Below are 17,364 nucleotides of genomic sequence, written 5' to 3'. Positions count from 1 at the left end.
AATACTCACTGCTTTCAATTGGCAGGAACCAGCTCTCTTACCAGTCAAATTAGAATGGTGTAGCACAGCTACCAGGACAACTGTCATTTGTATACCCTGATGGTTTGAGTTAACTGTAATCCTTTTTCAGTTGTCTTTGATAATTAAAAGATGTTTTACGAATGTGCTACGACACCCCGGCCTGCCAGGATGAAAGCCATGTGAAGTAAACACAGGTCTGAGCTTTGCATCCAGCAGTAAGCAGAACCTCAGGGAGTTTCAAGTGGATATTGCTTGCTTTGGGAGGAATTGATTATAGTCAGTGGCAGGATCTACACTATTCATTACACCGTTGTTTAAGTGCATTGTTGCGTCCTCCCTTGCTACGTTACAAAATGCAACTTGAGCCCAGTCAACCGAAATACCTTTTCTTCTATCGTTTTACCCCGGCACACTCTTCTTTAGAACGTTCTTCATTATGCTCATACCGGCTCTGAAGTAAACCTCCTTCTTCCGGTGACTCTGAGCTAGACCTGCCGGGATAAGCCGGGATAAGCCGGCAGGGAGGCGGGGCGACGCGTTGGGACGAGGGAAGCCCTGCAGCATCTTAAAGGGGCCACATGCGCCCCGAAAGATAAGCGGTTTTTTTAAAAAATTAAGCCTCTGTCCCCTCTTTCACCGCCCTCCCTCCCCCTCATCGCGTTGTGCCAGCTCTCCCTCCCCTCGTCTAGAAAAGCCCTCACTTGTGCGCCTCTGCCTTTGGCCATTTGCAATTCGCATCCTCCCCATTTGAAATGATTTCAGGTGGGATTTTTGGAGGACTTCTTGCTTTGGTGGTTGCACTGAGAGATGTAATGGCTGGAGAACGGAATCTCAACTCTGCTATTCTATGATTCTATGATTGGGGTAGTTTATGTTCTCTCTCACACACACACACACTCACGCTGAGGAGAAAACAGCTGCTTTTGGCGCCTACCGGAAGTCGTCCTAATCAGGAAGCAAAGACCATGGTCACGAGACATGACTTTGAAAGACGGCATTGAAAACAACGAAAGGTTGGGGCACATTGTTAGTTTTAAAACGATTTTAACAGAAAGTGGAACGGTTTTAAAAGTCAGAAGAAACGTAACAACAACAGCATCACGTGACTGCTGACGTCATCTCTGCCAACTTGTTACGTTTCATCTAGACAAGTGTAGACGGCCCCTGGGTGCAAGTTCAGTCTCAATCAGTGATTAAAGAGATATCACAAAAAATGTCAGAGGCCTCCATTGATTTCTGATTCAAAAGGAATCTAAACATTAATAGTGCAAATCCGGTGTTGCACATTGCGACTTGAACAACTTCACACTTTTAAAATAAATGTACTACAAATAAACTGGCAAAGGTGAAAACAAAACAAAAAAAAACTTTCTTGAAGCTTGAGGTCAAAAACATGTGATGTAAGATTTCTCTCTCTCTTCTCCCTCTGATGTCTTTTCAGCTCTTTCTCCTCAGCTTCTCCTCCTACTACTCTATTACCAACTGACTTTTCTTCAGCCCCTTTCACGGCATTCTGTCCCTGTCCTGTCATAGGCTCAACACTTTAAGAGCTTACAGGAGTAAGCATTACTTCTTGTACATGCACATAGAGCATCATCAGATGAGCGTTTTATAGCATGCTTGTTACTGGCCACTCACAGATGCTTACTTACTATTTCTAATGGGAGAAAACATCCTATTGGGAAAACCCATCTTATAAGGGCAAACTACAGAGACATCATATCTAGTTTGGCCCTTAATACCAGATGCTGGGGTGGGGTGGGGTGGGGGAACACTGGGGGAAGGCCAATGCATTCATGTCATATTTGTGGACTTCCCAGATTGATGTGGTTGGACACAATGGGGAAAAGGATGCTGGACTGTTGGTTTACTATAGCAGGGACTCTTCATATTCTGAAAAAAGAAACCATGGCAGAAGGGCAGAGCAGAACCAGGCAGAAAGCTGAACATGGGTGGGGGGAGGCAGATTTGAGATGCATGAGCCCCTCCTCCTTCTTTTCCCAAGGAATTTAGTTAGCCTTTTTGGAAATTAACATTTTGCCTTAAAATTCCTCACATGTGCAGCCAATTCTGCCCCAAATTTTGCTTTAGAGCAAAAAATAAAATAAATATACAGCACCAACAACCGAAGACTCTTCTGATGGTTTCTTTCTGCATAATCTCTACATTTGGGGTTTCTTTAGATTAAGGGGTAATTCTGTTGCCTTACAGGGCTTTACTTCCTGCTTTCTTGCACAATTGTAATGGGCTGCATTACACAGGCAGAGAGAAGCCACTATATAGTCTATAATTGAAAACTTCTCCTCTCAGTTCTCATAGCCTTGAATGGGACAGCACCCTCTAGTGGATGCTTTGTAGCGCAACTTCAGCTGCTCACAGTGGGAAATCCCGCAATATTTCAGAACTATCGGGATATCCAGGGTTTGCTTTTAGAATGGGATTTCCAGGGGAAGGTGCGGGAGACCTGCAGGAGGTTGAGGCCATCGTCAAAAGGACCCACAAGTTTCCGTTAGTGGCCAGTGATGAGTGTGTTTTATTTTGTTTGTGCGAAGAGCCCCTTGGCATGAATTTTCTTTAGGAGAAATTCCAAAATTGCAATGCAAACTGCTGATACAGTTCAAATGCTGCCGTTCACATAGGGAAGGCACTCTAGTCCAGTGGGGGCTGGGGGCTCTGATGTCAGTGGAGCGGTGCATCGGCTCAGTCAGAACTAATCAGAACTCTAAAGGCAATATCCAAGGTGCTGAACCTATTTGTGGGATTGGCCAGCATGGCCAACAGTAACGAATGGTAGGGGGTTTGAGTTCAAAACATCTGTGAAGGGAGGCACCAGTTGGGGAAGGCTGCTCCAGTCTGAGAGACAGTGGCTCTCCAGGGTGTCATACGTCTTCCATCACCAACTACCTGATCCGTCTCTTTTAACTGGAGATATCAGGGTATGAACCTCAGACATTTCCGTATTAAATGCACATGCTCAGTTATTGAACTACTGTATGGTCTTTCCCCCATTTCTTCACAGGAAAAATATAACTTTCTCTCCCTAGCTTAGAACACTTTCCACAAAGCTTTTCCCTAACTCAGAACTCACAGCAGCTCAAGGAATCTGCTGATATAACCCTGAATGGCTGTCAAGTGTCCAGTTCATGTATATCAACAATATCTGGCAAATGTTGGAAATGTGAGGAAGAAGGAACTTTCTATCATCTCTGGTGGACTTGTAAAAAAAGCTAAAGCTTTCTGGACACAAATACATTCTTTAATTCAAAAAATATTAAAGACTAATATACAAATGAAACCAGAAGCCTTTCTATTGGGACTAATGGACAACCAACTGAAAGAGAAGGGGGGACTTTTGTTTTTATATATGACAACAGCAGCAAGACCACTGTTCGCACAGAAGTGGAAAAATGAAGCAACGCCAACAATGGAAGAATGCCTATTGAAGATATTGGAGTTGGCAGAGATGGCAAAACTTACAGTGATAATGAGAGATAAATCAACAGCTACATTCATATCTGAATGGAAACCTCTAATAGCATTTTTGCAGGAAACAGAGAAAAATGATGTTTTTGTCTGTGGATTCAGTGTATGAGATATACTTAACTTAGAAGAAAGAAAAGGATTTGATTACTGTCTTAAATGTATCAAACAAGGAGAAAAAATAATTCACATTTGTGATATGTAGAGAGCCAAAAATATAACTTAACCTCTGTGTGTGTGTTTCTTTCCTCTCCCATTTTTTCTTTTTCTTTTCTCTTTCTCCTTGGATGTAACGTTGTTATGTAATGCTTTTTTGTTATGTATGTTTGTGAAACAATAAAAAAATTGGGAAATGCCGAACAATGTATCTATTTAAGCACTATGTCGTCAGCTCTGAGCCTGATCTCTCTTTGCCTACTTACCTATAACATGCACTGTTCCCTCTCCCATTCAAGAGATAAAGTACAACATCCAAAAAATAAACACAGCATCTAATACAGTGAAAGATTTCCTTTCATGGAGCACCTGGAGGAGAAGGCTATCAAAGGCTACTAGTCCTGAAGGCTATGTGCTACCTCCAGTATCAGAGGCAGTAAGTCTATATAATCTGTTGCTGGGGAATATGGGTGGGAGGGTGCTGTTGCACAGTATCCTGCCTGTGGGTTCCTGGTCGACAGCTGGTTGGCCACTATGTGAACAGAGTGCTGGACTAGATGGACCCTTGGTCCAATCCAGCATGGCTCTTCTTATGTTCTTATTCCCCTGCAAAGCTACTGAAACAAATACTGGTGAGACTGCAACAAAGCTTGATGAGTTGCAGCCTCTGAAATGCCGAACAGCTGTTCAGAAAATATAATGCTTCTATTGAACTTGGATAATTCGTTGTGTTTGTTTTTAAAACTGCCCAGGGCAACACTTCAGAAACAGACATACCAAATAAAAGTCAAGATTGCAATGTTCGGAATCAGAATTTTGGTAATTAAAAGCAATCAGATGGCACATTTTGTTTAAACGTCCTGCTAATTTCCAGATGCTTCTAATTTCAAAATGTGCACAGTAACTGGAAGATGTTTGCCACTATCTACTACATCACACCATTTCTAATTTTCCATGGAAGAAACTGCTGGGAGAGCTATTAACCCAGTTCAGGGAAGTTGATAATACTGAACAGATTTAAGATTCTGTAAAAACTGTAAAGATTCACTTCATGGGCACAGAAACTTAGGAAAGATTTCATGGTGATGCAAATGGTTGAAAAGCCAATTGATTGTATTAGGGTTTGTTATTTTATTTTTACATGAAAGATGGCGAAGCATAATGGCTAAGAGAATGAGCTACAAACGAGGAGGTCCCTGGTTCAAATCTCACATCTCTAGGTACCCTTAACTGAGCTACTTTCTCTGCCTCACCCTCCCCATCTGCAATATGAGGGACAATACCAACTTACTCTGAAGGGTTGTTGTAAGGATTACAACTAGATAATGCACATGAAATGCTTTGAATGCTGGAAAGCGCTATACAGATGCTATACATTACATGGTATTTCATGTTACATTGTTTTAGGATGTTTGCTATTGTAAGTGGTCAAAAAAATTGGTTGAACAATAAACTGAAGACAAGAATGTGTAATGTTTCTCGTCTAACTCAATATCACAAACCGAGGTGGGTAATTCATTGCTGAGACTAGAATCTCTGCAAAGAAGTTGTTATTCAAACAATGGTACAATGGATCTACATTTCTTTTTTAAAAACCAGATGCATGCATTCATCAAACAACACAGGGGAGACGTCAGAAAGCTACAAGCATTTCAGGACTTCTCTCAATGTAGGAACCTGACAGACCAAAGGATTTCTTTTCTGGGTTTGTAAGCTGGGAGAGCTATGGTTTTGAGCTAATAAATGTTGCATACGAATTAATTTTACATGAATTGGAAGTGGCAGGAGAATATTTGCTCCTACTAGACAGAAACATATCCACGGACACGTTCATTTAGAATAAATTGACAGTAAAAAGATCCACAGAAAAATTAACTTTGGGAAGAAGTCCCACCTTCTCTCTATTAGCAAAGGAATGACACTTACAATGCTTGTCAACCTCTCTCCAGTTATTGCTGTGAATGACAAGATACGAGCACATTTAAGATTACAGCAGGTTTTAGATAGACTATTGCCTACATAGAAAGGTAAATCGACAATTACACATCACCCTTCCTGTGTTTTTGTCACTTGTGAATAGATGCATCCTATTTCAAGCACATCTCCTCGCCCCATAGAATTGTACACATTTGGGAATGACTCTGGTAAGAAAGCATCTCTAGAGTCACAGGTTCAGCAGCTCCCTTACCCAATTCTTCCTCCTTTTCCATGACCTTGAGAAACTGGCACAGCATTCCTTCACCATCCCCTACTTTCTGATCTCAGGGGAAGCCCTTTACAATTTCAGTCTTTAGGGTTTTTTTCCCCCTTCTTGCAGTAGCACAGAGCAATGAGGCATATGTGAATTGACAAATCTTCTTCTATACCTTGTTAGATTTACTGGAAAACAGATAATGGGGATGGGGTCTCTCTCTCTCAGACAACCCCGCCTGAAAGAACTCTGTGTATGTTCTAAAACCCAAGGTTCTACTCAAGCCAGTAAAATGCATTAACTAAGTTTGATTGACTTGATCAATGCTTATTTGGAGGGGAAGATGCTTATTGGGGAGGGGCCACAGCTCAATGTGACAGAGCACATGCTTGGCATGCAGAAGGTCCCAGGTTCAATACTCGGCTTCTCCAGGAAGGGCAAGGAAAGAATCCTGCCTGATATCAAATCAAATCTTTATTGTTACGGTCAGCAGACCATCAGACATATGAACAGGCAGATTACAGTAAAACCATAAATATACATTTAATTAAAACCACATAGAGTTAGGTTAAAAAGAAAAAGGTCCCATTGTTGGTCTTATCTAGAGCACATTTTGGGGTGAGGATGCAAGGCATTGAGGGAGGAAATACACTTTGTATTGTAATTATAAGCCTAGAAATGCCTTCTTTAAAATGGCTTTTCAACAATGCCCCATTGATGCTATTCAAACCTTGTGATATACAAACCATGGCTGTACAAAAATTGTGTGAAGCATCCTATTTTTCTCTCATGTTTATTAAGAATCCATTATTGTCAGGGATCTGTAGGACCCCACTCAGTTGCAGGCATTCCTTCAAAGAAAGGATGTGGAAGTCCTTGATACTAAAAGAAGGATATGTCCACATAGCCACCTTGGTATGAAATCCCAATTCTTAAGAAGTAGAAGCCATAGCTCACTGGAAAACCAGTCTGTGTAGTGGTTAGAATGATGGACTCGGATGAAGAAGACTCAGGATGCAATCCCTGTCTACCTGTAAAACAGCTGTGTGCTCTTTGGCCCTACTGTCACTCACTGGAATAATCCTCACAGTAAACTCCAGATTCAGGCCGATGAGAGAGAGGGGGGCCCTTTAGGGAAGCCATGAGCCCTACTTTACATAGGACAGTCCCCTATTTATGGGGCTGTAAGAAGATGGTATTTAAGAAAATAAGAACAGAAGAAGAGCCCTGCTGGATCAGACCAAGGGTCCATCTAGTCCAGCATTCTGTTCACACAGTGGCCAACCAGCTGCCCATGGGAAAACCACAAGCAGGACATGAGAGCAACAGCACCCTCCAGCCCATGTTCCACAGCAACTACTGTACCTAGGCCTACTACCTCTGATAATGGAAGTAGTTCATAACTATCAGGACTAGTAGCCATTGACAGTCTTTCCCTCCAGGAATTTGTCTAACCTCCTTTTAAAGCCATCCAATTTCAAAGCCCTAGCAGTCCTCTAGAAGCCTGGTTCACAGATAAGATGCGAGAGTAGTTGCCCATTGCCTTGAAGTTGCCCATTGTCTGTTAGCATCTGGGAGCTGTCTATATGTGCTCAAACCCCTGCAGTGCCTGTGAATCGGTACTGCATCAGTTATATGATGCAGCAGCAGATTCGCAGCTACTGTAGGGCTTTTCTGCAAAGCTGCGCAGTAAAAAACGTCAGGGACTTTCCCCAACTTTTTCAGGGGGAGCGAGGTTAGCCCGGCTCTAACACCATCTGACCTTGCTCTGTGGTTTATTCAGGGGGCATTCCAGAAGGGTAGAGTCACCGGAATCCAGGAAGAGGGTGAGGGGTGTCTCCAATACTCGGATGACCGCTGGAAACATGCATTCCCGCCTTAGCATGGGAATTACCCACTACCACCCTGCAGGAGTGAAACCATCGGGTTTAGGGGAACACAGCACCAACACAGTGCCATGAAGACAGCCCCCCTGGACCGTAGACTGAGCAGGCACACAGCTCCTCTGGTCACAGTCTTCCCTACTATGGAGAGTTGTATGATATTCGTATTTAAATTATGAAAATTATTTCTAAATTGTCATCCATGCATATAAGGTAGCACATAGAAATTTTATGCAAATTTGGAGTCTCTTTGGATTTCTTATTTTATTTTCTAGAGAGAGTCAGTCATTTGTTTTTGCATACAGTCCAATTGTTATAGTTATTTTGCAATCCTATGAGGATCCAGCCCCCTCAGATCTGTTGCCTCATTTTTATTCACTGCTTTTCTTTTCTTTTTAAGAGAGTAATGTACAGTACCTAAAATACACCCTCATAGGAGCTAGGAGGCCCCAAGTTCAACACATACCTGAACCATGAACTCACTCGATGGCCTTAGGTAAGCCACCATAATTGAAGCTGAGTTTCAGTCTACAATATGGAGATGATGATGATGATGATGATGATGATGATGATGATGATAGTAATCTCTCTTATATGGCAAGCATAAGCTAATTATGGTAATATACATGAAGTACTTTGAATGCTTTCAAAGTACTATAATGCTCCTCATCAAAAACAACAGCTGTCTGTAGTGCATGTTCTTTAGGTAATTCTAAGAAACCGCAATTAGGGCGCAATCCTATGCATAAAAACAGAAGAAGAGTCATGCTTGATCAGAGCAAGGGTCCATCTAGTCCAGCATTCTGTTCACCCAGTGGCTAGCCAGCTGCTGATGCAAACACACAAGCAGGACATGAGTGGCTGGGGCATGTGCTGGTAGTTGTAGGACTTTTTTCTGGCTAAACATTTATTATTTATTTTATTTCTATACCACCCAATAAACAAAGCTCTCTGGGCAGTTAAATGCATTGGATTGCACCCTTGGGCCTAATCTACACCAAGCAGGATATTGCACTATGAAAGCAGTATATAAGAGGCAGGAGCCACACCAAGCAGGATATAGCGGTATGAAAGTGGTATGAAAGCAGTATATGGTATGTGTCAATGGACCCCAACAGTAGTCAGTGTACTTCAATACCGGTATAAAGCAGTAGTGTGGCTCCTGCCTTTTATATACCACTTTCATAGTGCAATATCCTGCTTGGTGTAGATCAGGCCTGTGTTTCCATTTAGTCTTCTCTTCATTCCTCTTTTTATTCATCTACCAATTCCAGGAGTGCTGGGTGTATTTTAAAGTGTCTGTATAAATATTCTTTATTAGCAATACTGCTACAATACTTTGTTCCATTAGCCCTTGAGAAGAGTCTTAGGGCTTTCCCACATGATAAAAGTATATCTCCAACTGCATTTTAACCCAGGTGTTTCCTGCAAGTCTTTCCCGTGCCAATACCCTTCTAGAAGCAATAGAAGGGATACAATACACAAGGTGGGTAGCTTTGCTGCATAAAGAATGAATACCCAGTTTTGTTTATAGTCTGGATGATACATAGTCCAGCCTAAATGAGATTGACTGCTCAGCCTTCAAAGAAGGGGTCCAATTTAGCTCTGAACCTACTCTTAGCTTACCTCGTGTCATTTTTAATCCTGCCTGCCGACGATTTCTGGGCATCTTCAAGGAGATGCAAGAAGGACTCACCAAGATTTATGCTCCTGACTTGACAGAGATAGAAGTTATGAGATGGATTTGTGAGGATTACTCAGCTGTGAAATCACTTTCTTTACCAGAAAGTCTGGGTTTCCTAAAAAGCCCCTCTATGGCCTGGCGTAGGTTTAGGTACACACTGCCTCTATTTCATCACAGGGAAGGCAATGGAGAGACTGCAATACTGGAACAATACCAGTACATCTGTATGACAGATTTGCAAACACAATCGCTCATGAAAGAATGGCAATGCAAGGTCAAAAAAATGATGCTGGGGAAATGGACAGTGGAGGAAAATTAAGGAATTGAGTTACGGCAGGTGAAGGGAGGGAGCCACTCTGCAAGACCTCGTTTTGTAAGCCCTGTCCCAAAACATCTAACTACCTTCCGAGGTCACAATTAGCCTTTCTGAAGGTTAGGACTAAATCATGAGGGGGAAGAGCTGCTGCCCCCTTGCGGATATTACATCTTCATACCCAGAATTTTCTGCTTTTATTTTTTTTTGAAGTCTCTGGGGCGTTTACTGATAAAGGTGATGGCGAAAACATATCAGCAGTGTTCAACCCAGTTGCTCAGTAACCAATAAACTTCCTCCCGGTTTCCATGGCACTTCAAAAAAAATGCAATTATTTCATAAATTAACTTTAATTTTATATTAAAGGCTTTTGTTCTTTCATGTTAGCTTACAATGGTCCCCACCAGGGAAAAAAAATATGGATAAAAGCCCTCAACCAATATGAGCTAGTTATGATGGTGCCTACAGTGGTTGCTAGGCTCCATTTGATTGGGTCTGTGTGCGTTGAACTCATCATGTTCTGTAGCTAATGTCATCTCCTGTAGACACCCCCACAGATAACGAGACTACTTCCTGCCATTAGAAGAACTGTTCAGTAACCAGGAGATAAATATCTTCGCCTAGTAAATGGTGGGGGAACTGCATTTCTCATACATTGTTCTTCTTCTCCGAGCTCGGGGCACTTGATTTTGCCCCAAGTACATGCAGTGGGCAAGCTTCTGCAGGTCAAATGTGGCATTCATATTCTTAGGATGGATGCCAGGTTTTAACCAAAGACTGCAGTTTGATTTAGTCCTGGAGTCTCCAAAATGGAGTCCATGGAGAAACCACTCTTGTTCTCGCCGTACCCTCCTGATTTTAATTTTAATTCTTAATATTCTTTTAATTAAAAGAAGTTTATAAATTTGTTTGTTTTTTAAACTGGTAGGCTGACGTGCTGCAAAGTGAAGGGCTGCCTTCCAGTCACATCTTTATCTAGGTTCAAAAGAGTGGCTTTGTGTTTGGAACTCAGACCCCACTTCTGTCTTCTACTTATATTCTTGGGCAACTTACTTTTCTTTTCGTCTCACCAGTTTGCCTTCTGGGATGTGGTCATGCCCACCCATGCCCACCATGGCAGCCATTTTATAAATGGCCAATCCCCTATGGCAGCCATTTTGAGAGAGTATACACTCCAAAATATTCCAAATATGCCCACCAGCCCCAAAATCTAGTCTGATCTAGTCTGAAAACCTTGAAAATCACCAGTGTTTTAAAAGGATGTATGAATCTTAGGGTGAATCATCAGGATGACTTTCGTCTTTTCCACCCAAAAGTATTTATCATACTCAGGATGCGATATAGAACTCTGTGAAGAAGGGAAACCAAACATTTGGCCATCAGGTTTAGCACAATATTTTGTTCTTGCACAAACTTACATTCAAAGTATTAGCATTTGGTTGACACAAACACTGAAATCCTGCAGTAGAAAGCCTGACTGTATCTGGACATAACAACCTTGTTTGTTGTCCTGATTAGAGAGGTCTGGAAATAAGATGACTGGAGGTGGAGTGATGTAATCTTCAACATTATCTTGTTCATGCAATGCAAGTGCTGGTTTGATTCAGTCCTAACTGCACAATATTTAGCAGCATGTGATGAGATTTTAATTGATCCCGGATCTGTTTTTTAGGTTTGACTGATTGCTCAAAGTTGTTTTTAGATGTAGGTTGTCTTTATGTATATTGCTTGTTGTATGTTTATATGGTCTTAAATTTTTTATATCGTTTTCAATGTTTTAATCTTTTGTAATTGACACAGAGAGGTTAAATTATGGGGAGGTATTATTATTATTATTATTATTATTAATAATAATAATAATAATAATAATAATAGACGTCTGATGTCAGTGGAGCAATGAATCTGCTCTGGGTTTCAGTCAGAACAACTCAGAATCATCTCCTTTAAAGTTCTGACTGAAACCCAGAGCAGATTCTCCACCCCACCAACATCAGAGCCACCAGCCTCCACTGCGCGGCACTCACATCATGCTATCACCTTCTTCAGAAGGGATAGATATAGTGGGAAACTGCATCTGTTGGAACTTCAACTGGAAAATAAACCCCTCACCGCCACTTTGCTGCTGCTCTAGAAGGTGAAAAGTCACTTTCCCCTTAGGAACATAGGAAGCTGCCTTATACTGAGTCAGACCATTGGTCCATTGTGCCCAGTATTGTCAACACTGACTGGCAGTGACTCTCTAGGGTTTCAGGCAGGATTCATTCCTCACCCAACCAGGAGAAGCCAAGGATCGAACCTGGGACCTTCTGCTTGCAAAGCATGTACTCTATCACACGGAGCTATGGTCCTTATCTTAGCGTTTCCACCAGCCACTTCTGCTTGGTAAACTTTGACTGCCTACTCCTTTCGTCTTGGCCACAAGAATCTTCTGACTGAGACCAGGAAATTGGGTACTAGTCAAACTAAACCATCCTCAGCTAGATAGACCAAAGTTCTGACTCGCTATAAGGAAGCTTCATAGTTTCTCGTTAAGAGTTCCTGTTCCATAGAAGGAGAAGGCAACATGTCTATCTAGAAACTGCAGGCTGACTACAGAATTGATGAAGCAGAGTCTTGTCAATTTCACTTCCCCATGATCAATTTCACTTCCCCATCAAATGAAGTGTATAGGAGGCAATACATATAATTTTAAATGAATTGTACATGCTTAACACCTTCCCCTGTGCAGTCCATTATAGTTTCAAGAGAAAAGGAAAGTAAGCAAGAGAGAGAGGGAGGGGGAGAGGGAAATTTCTAATTACTTTCAACCCACTTTGCTTTGAAAAGCAAAACTGTCATGACCTCCCTGTGAGTTAACTTAGGTTGACATTAGGTGACTTTGAGCCAAACGCTAAGCATAGCTTCATGGGAAAGCAGGGATTGGAACCCAGATCTAAATTCAAGATTCTCTCCACAGTATCACACTGATTTAACTGTATTGTTTGCTGTAACAATTTTGATGAACTGAACTTCCCAACTGCAGGCACACTCTAAACCAGTGGTCTTCACTGGTGAGTCGAGACCCAAAAGTAGGTCACGAGATCAATCCAGATGGGTCTCGGCAAACCTGTTGCTACCATGTTGGGCAATTGTGAAATTATAAAAGTGGGACCCATGTTGCAGGTTGGGGAGTCTGAGCTGGATCTCAGTCCTGGACCAATTGAAGACCACTCCTCTAAACTATTCTGTTCAAGTCTATATAATCATTCAGGATTAACTGAAAGGGGGTGTCTTCTGTCCCAAACTGAATGCTTTCATCTTTTGGGCTAGAAATTATTCCTGTTGGCATTTGCAAATGCCTGCATTCAACTGCTTTAGAAACTTAGTGAAGAGAATCAGGGAACTTCTACGCCAATTCTTTTGCAAATGGTTTGCACCTGTATGAGCCACAAACACTTATGCTGTCCATGCATCATCCCATATCCTGTCTTGATTAATGCTCAATATCCAGGTTTTAACAGATGCTTAACTTAGCATAGCGTCCCTTACGCCTGTTTGTGTGTGTGGATGTTCTATAATATCCCTAATCTAGGGCATTACTCAGCTGCCCTTCTTCCACTACTTCAGGGTTTTCTCCTACAACTTTCCTTTTCTTAAAATAAAGCTAAGTGTGTGCATTTCTACCATGCCACCCATCAAACAAGCATCAGTTCTTCCTTACTAATATGCACCTCATTCTGTTCTGTTTCCGTTAACTTTTTCTGATGTTCCATTGATTTTAAATCAGTAACACTCACATAGGCCCACACTGTGAACCGTTATTAGCATATGGGTACAAACAACAAGGGATGCAAACAGCATGGTGCATGCTGTGGAGAAAGTGGACAGGGAGAATATTTTTCTCCCTCACTCATCATACTAGAACCCTGGGATCATCCCATGAAACTGATTGGTGGGAGATTCAGGACAGATAAAAGGATGTACTTTTTCTTACAGTGCACAGTGCATAAACTATGGTATTCACTACCACAAGATGTAGTGATAAGCACCAATTTGGATGGCTTTAAAAGTTGATTGGACAAATTCCTGGAGGATAAGACTATCTATAGCCCTGAAGGCTAAATGCTACCTCCAGTATCAGAGGCAATATGCTTGTGTATACCAGTTTCTGGAGAACATGACCCAGAAAGGGTTTTTTGGACTCATGTCCTAGTTGTGGGTTTCCCCACAGGAAGCTGGTCGGCCATGTTGTGAACAGAATACTGGACTAGATGGGCCTTTGGTCTGATCTTACATGGCTCTTCTTATGTTCTTAACATAGAGCAGATTAACCATGCTTTTAAATATACTTCCTTGCAAAGCCCACAGATCCAAGGGTAGAAAATAAATGTGGAAAGCAAATTTGAAAGTAGCAGTAAGGACATGAAAGGATGGCCATTGACAAACTGTAGTTACAAATGGCAACAGAGGGACACTGGTGTGCACACACATCTTTATTTACTGGCAACATCGATAAGTTTGAGTGCAGCTGCACTTATAGACACTGCTAGTAGTATAATAAACTGATGATAATGCACAGTCCCTCCAGACAAAGAGGTAAGAGATGAGTCTGGCTCTTTTCTGATGTTATCTCCCTCTTTCTCCCTCTTGCAGCTCAGATTCAAGAATAGCAGGATGGAGAATGGCCTCACCGGCGGTTCATAGAGGGAGGGGCATGATTTGGTGAATTTCACAAACTATACAAAACAACCTAGCCTTGCCATCAAGTGGGCACTGAACAGAGAGTTGCAGCCAAATGTAGGCTCATGAAGAGTGTACAATAGGCTATCAGGGCTTGCAATTTTAAAGTTAATTTTAATTGATTAATAACATGTTCGTTCTTCTATCCCAGCAAAAAAGAAAAGAAAACCCTCCTCCATTTTGCTCCACGTAGTAAAGAGACCCTCCTTTTCAAAGTCATCAAGTCACAGAATTCAATGGTCAGGGACATCTAGTCCCAATAAATATTAATTTAACAAATTAATGTTTCAATCCTATGCATGTTTAGACAGGAAAAAAGTTGGGAAATGCTGGGATTTGTAGGACTTTTTTCTGTCTAAACATGCATAGGATTGCACCCTAATACATTTATCTGGATTTAAGCCTCATAGATTTCAGTAAAGATGACGTTTAACTTGCACACATAAATGTCCTTGAAATGTATTAAACTGATCTTCCTCCACAACAGAAAAATGTTTGTTCGTTTTATCAATTAATTTTGGTCAGAATTTTTATTCTTGGGGTAAAGGGGCTTGCCGTGCAAATAGCCAAGATGGTATTTTGTGTTTCTTCCTAAGATCAGTGCTGATGTTTGCAATCCTTGGAATGTTTTACAATCACAGAGGGCTTTTTTTGGTCATATTTAAACTTTTCCCTTTCATCACTTTATCCAGAAAGCTGAGGAGCTTAATCGAAGGATTAAGATTTGCACTGTGCTTTTTTATAAATACGTTGACTTCAGTATACATCAAAAGGCAGGGAGTTCATTTGATTTTGCGTAAGTATGCCGCTTTAATCCCATGCACAATAATTCAGGATTCTAACCCAGTATGCCTCGCAACAGATACCCAACATGTCTGGTGGGCAGCAGCTGACAGATTCCTAAAGAGACTCGGGCAGTTTAAATGGGGTGTCATCAACCACCCATAGTGAGTCAAGCAAGGATTGAGTCACTGAATCCATGATCTCAGGGTCCTGCTGAAAGCCATGCATAGATCCCCTGAACCGTCTTGCCCTCCTCAATCCGATGTCCTAGAGGCAAACAGCAGCCACAACCTGTACTGGGAACCCTCTATCACCAGACACGGCTCAAGAACAAAAGGTGAAAAGCACACACACACACACACACACACACATACACACCAAGCATCCTATCCATCCACCTTGAAGAAGGAAGCCAACTTCTGCTGCCTCCCTTACCTATCATTTTCCATCCAACAGCCCAGCCCCATTCATCTACCACCTCACTCCACCCATTCATCTCTATGTATGCTGAACCCAGTTAATGCATATGCGCTCCTTTTGACATCGCTGAACTCTCACTCTCCCCTCTTCCTGTTGCCTGCCCCCAAAATGCCCTTGGCCCATTCAACATTGCATCTACTGCGCTCCCTGCCCCAACAACCAACTCCAATAATTTTATTCATGTCCTTCACACATCAGGGGGGTGCAGAAAGGTTCCCAAAGCATGTGTATGTGTGTGGGGAGGGGGGGGGAGCTTCTTCATCACTAGCAGCACAGAATAATGTAGAACATCCCCCTCTTCAGTTCCATTCATGATCTTTTTCACAGCTGGAAATGGGTGGGAGGCTGAAGTGTGTACAGGAGACGGCACAGAAACAACCACAATATATACTACATTGCACTGGCTTGGGCGGCCCTCCCACACCCCACATTCTCCTTTATACACCTTTCCTCAAACCATCTCTATATTGCCATTCATTCTGTTCTTATTATCACCTGGGAGGTGAGGTGACAGATGTGACCGAGGGGATGGAAGTCAAAGATAATCTTACGACACCTCTGCTGTGTCCTAGCCTTCCCCATAACCTGGCAACCTCCCGATGTGTTGGCCTACAACCCCCACCAACTCTGAGGATGATAGGAGTTGTAGTCCAACACATCTGGAGGTGGCTGTGTTGGAGGAAGGCACTCTCTGCAATATAAACCCTGCTATCCACCCCTTGGCTGCTTCCTCTGTTGCATCTGCCCTTCATTTCTCCATTCTCCCCTCTCCCCGCAAACGGTGTTTGGATCCGCACGCGTCCCCTTCCTCCCCTCCCCCCTCCTGGCCCGCTCAAGCCTTACCCGCATCTTCCTCGTCGAAGCTGTTCATGCAGGGGAAGTAAATGGCCAGGGCCTCGAAGGAGGCGGACAGGCTGAGGCGACTCTGCGAACGCTCCATGAAAAGCCCAGAGCCCGGGGCGCCGCTGCCGGGGGCTTCGGCCGCAGCCTGCGGCTTGGCCAGCTTCGACGCCCCATTCTTCACTCGGAGCACAGCCCGCGGCGTCTTGGCTGCTGTAGGGAGCCCTCGGGGAGGTGAGAAAAAGGATGGAGGAGGTAGAAACGTGAGGCGAGGAATGGGGTTTGGGTGGATAAGAAGAAGGGGCTTGGACCCACACCCTGCGGAGGGGAGAGAGCGGGAGAGAACGTGACGCTGAGAATGGAAAGAGCGCAGAAGATGCTGGCGGTACCCAGAGGAGGAAGCTGCTGACGGTACCCAAGGGAGAAAGATGCTGGCGGTACCCAAGGGAGAAAGGATGCTGTGATCAGGGATGCTGTCAGGAGACCTGTTTCTTCCAGCTGCTGCTGCTGCTGCTGCTGCTACTGTTCTAGGAAGAGGCTGAAAGGTACTGCAGCTGCTATCACCCTGCGGGAGGGATACACGCCGGGGTTGCCCCTGATGCAGATGTTAGGATGGATGCTGCTGCCGACGCCTTTGCAGCTCCGGGAAATCTGGGCGCTCCTGCTGCTCCAAGGATGCTAGCGAGAGAACCACCTGCTGCTGCTGCTGCGCCCGCTCTCCCCGGGCGCCCTTGGCTCTACCCACAGAGGCGCGTCTGGCTCGGCTCGCTCTGTTCCCCCGCCGCCAGGCTGCGCTCCTTGCGGCTGCTCCTCT

General features: G+C 43.2%; 1 protein-coding gene across 2 annotated transcripts in view; it reads right to left on the bottom strand.

The window, feature by feature from the left end:
• RIMS4 (regulating synaptic membrane exocytosis 4) overlaps positions 1-16,667 on the bottom strand; it is a 108,879-nt gene extending 92,212 nt beyond the window's left edge. For both annotated transcript variants that reach the window (XM_063145900.1, XM_063145909.1), the window contains exon 1: positions 16,554-16,667. In XM_063145900.1, coding sequence (XP_063001970.1) covers positions 16,554-16,650 — 97 coding nt within the window. In that variant the 5' untranslated portion in view covers positions 16,651-16,667. The remainder of the gene's footprint in view (positions 1-16,553) is intronic.
• Positions 16,668-17,364: the final 697 nt, after the last annotated feature.

This window comes from Elgaria multicarinata, chromosome 1 (genome assembly GCF_023053635.1).
Source record: "Elgaria multicarinata webbii isolate HBS135686 ecotype San Diego chromosome 1, rElgMul1.1.pri, whole genome shotgun sequence".
Taxonomy (NCBI): domain Eukaryota; kingdom Metazoa; phylum Chordata; class Lepidosauria; order Squamata; family Anguidae; genus Elgaria; species Elgaria multicarinata.
This window is presented reverse-complemented; position numbering and strand designations above follow the sequence as displayed.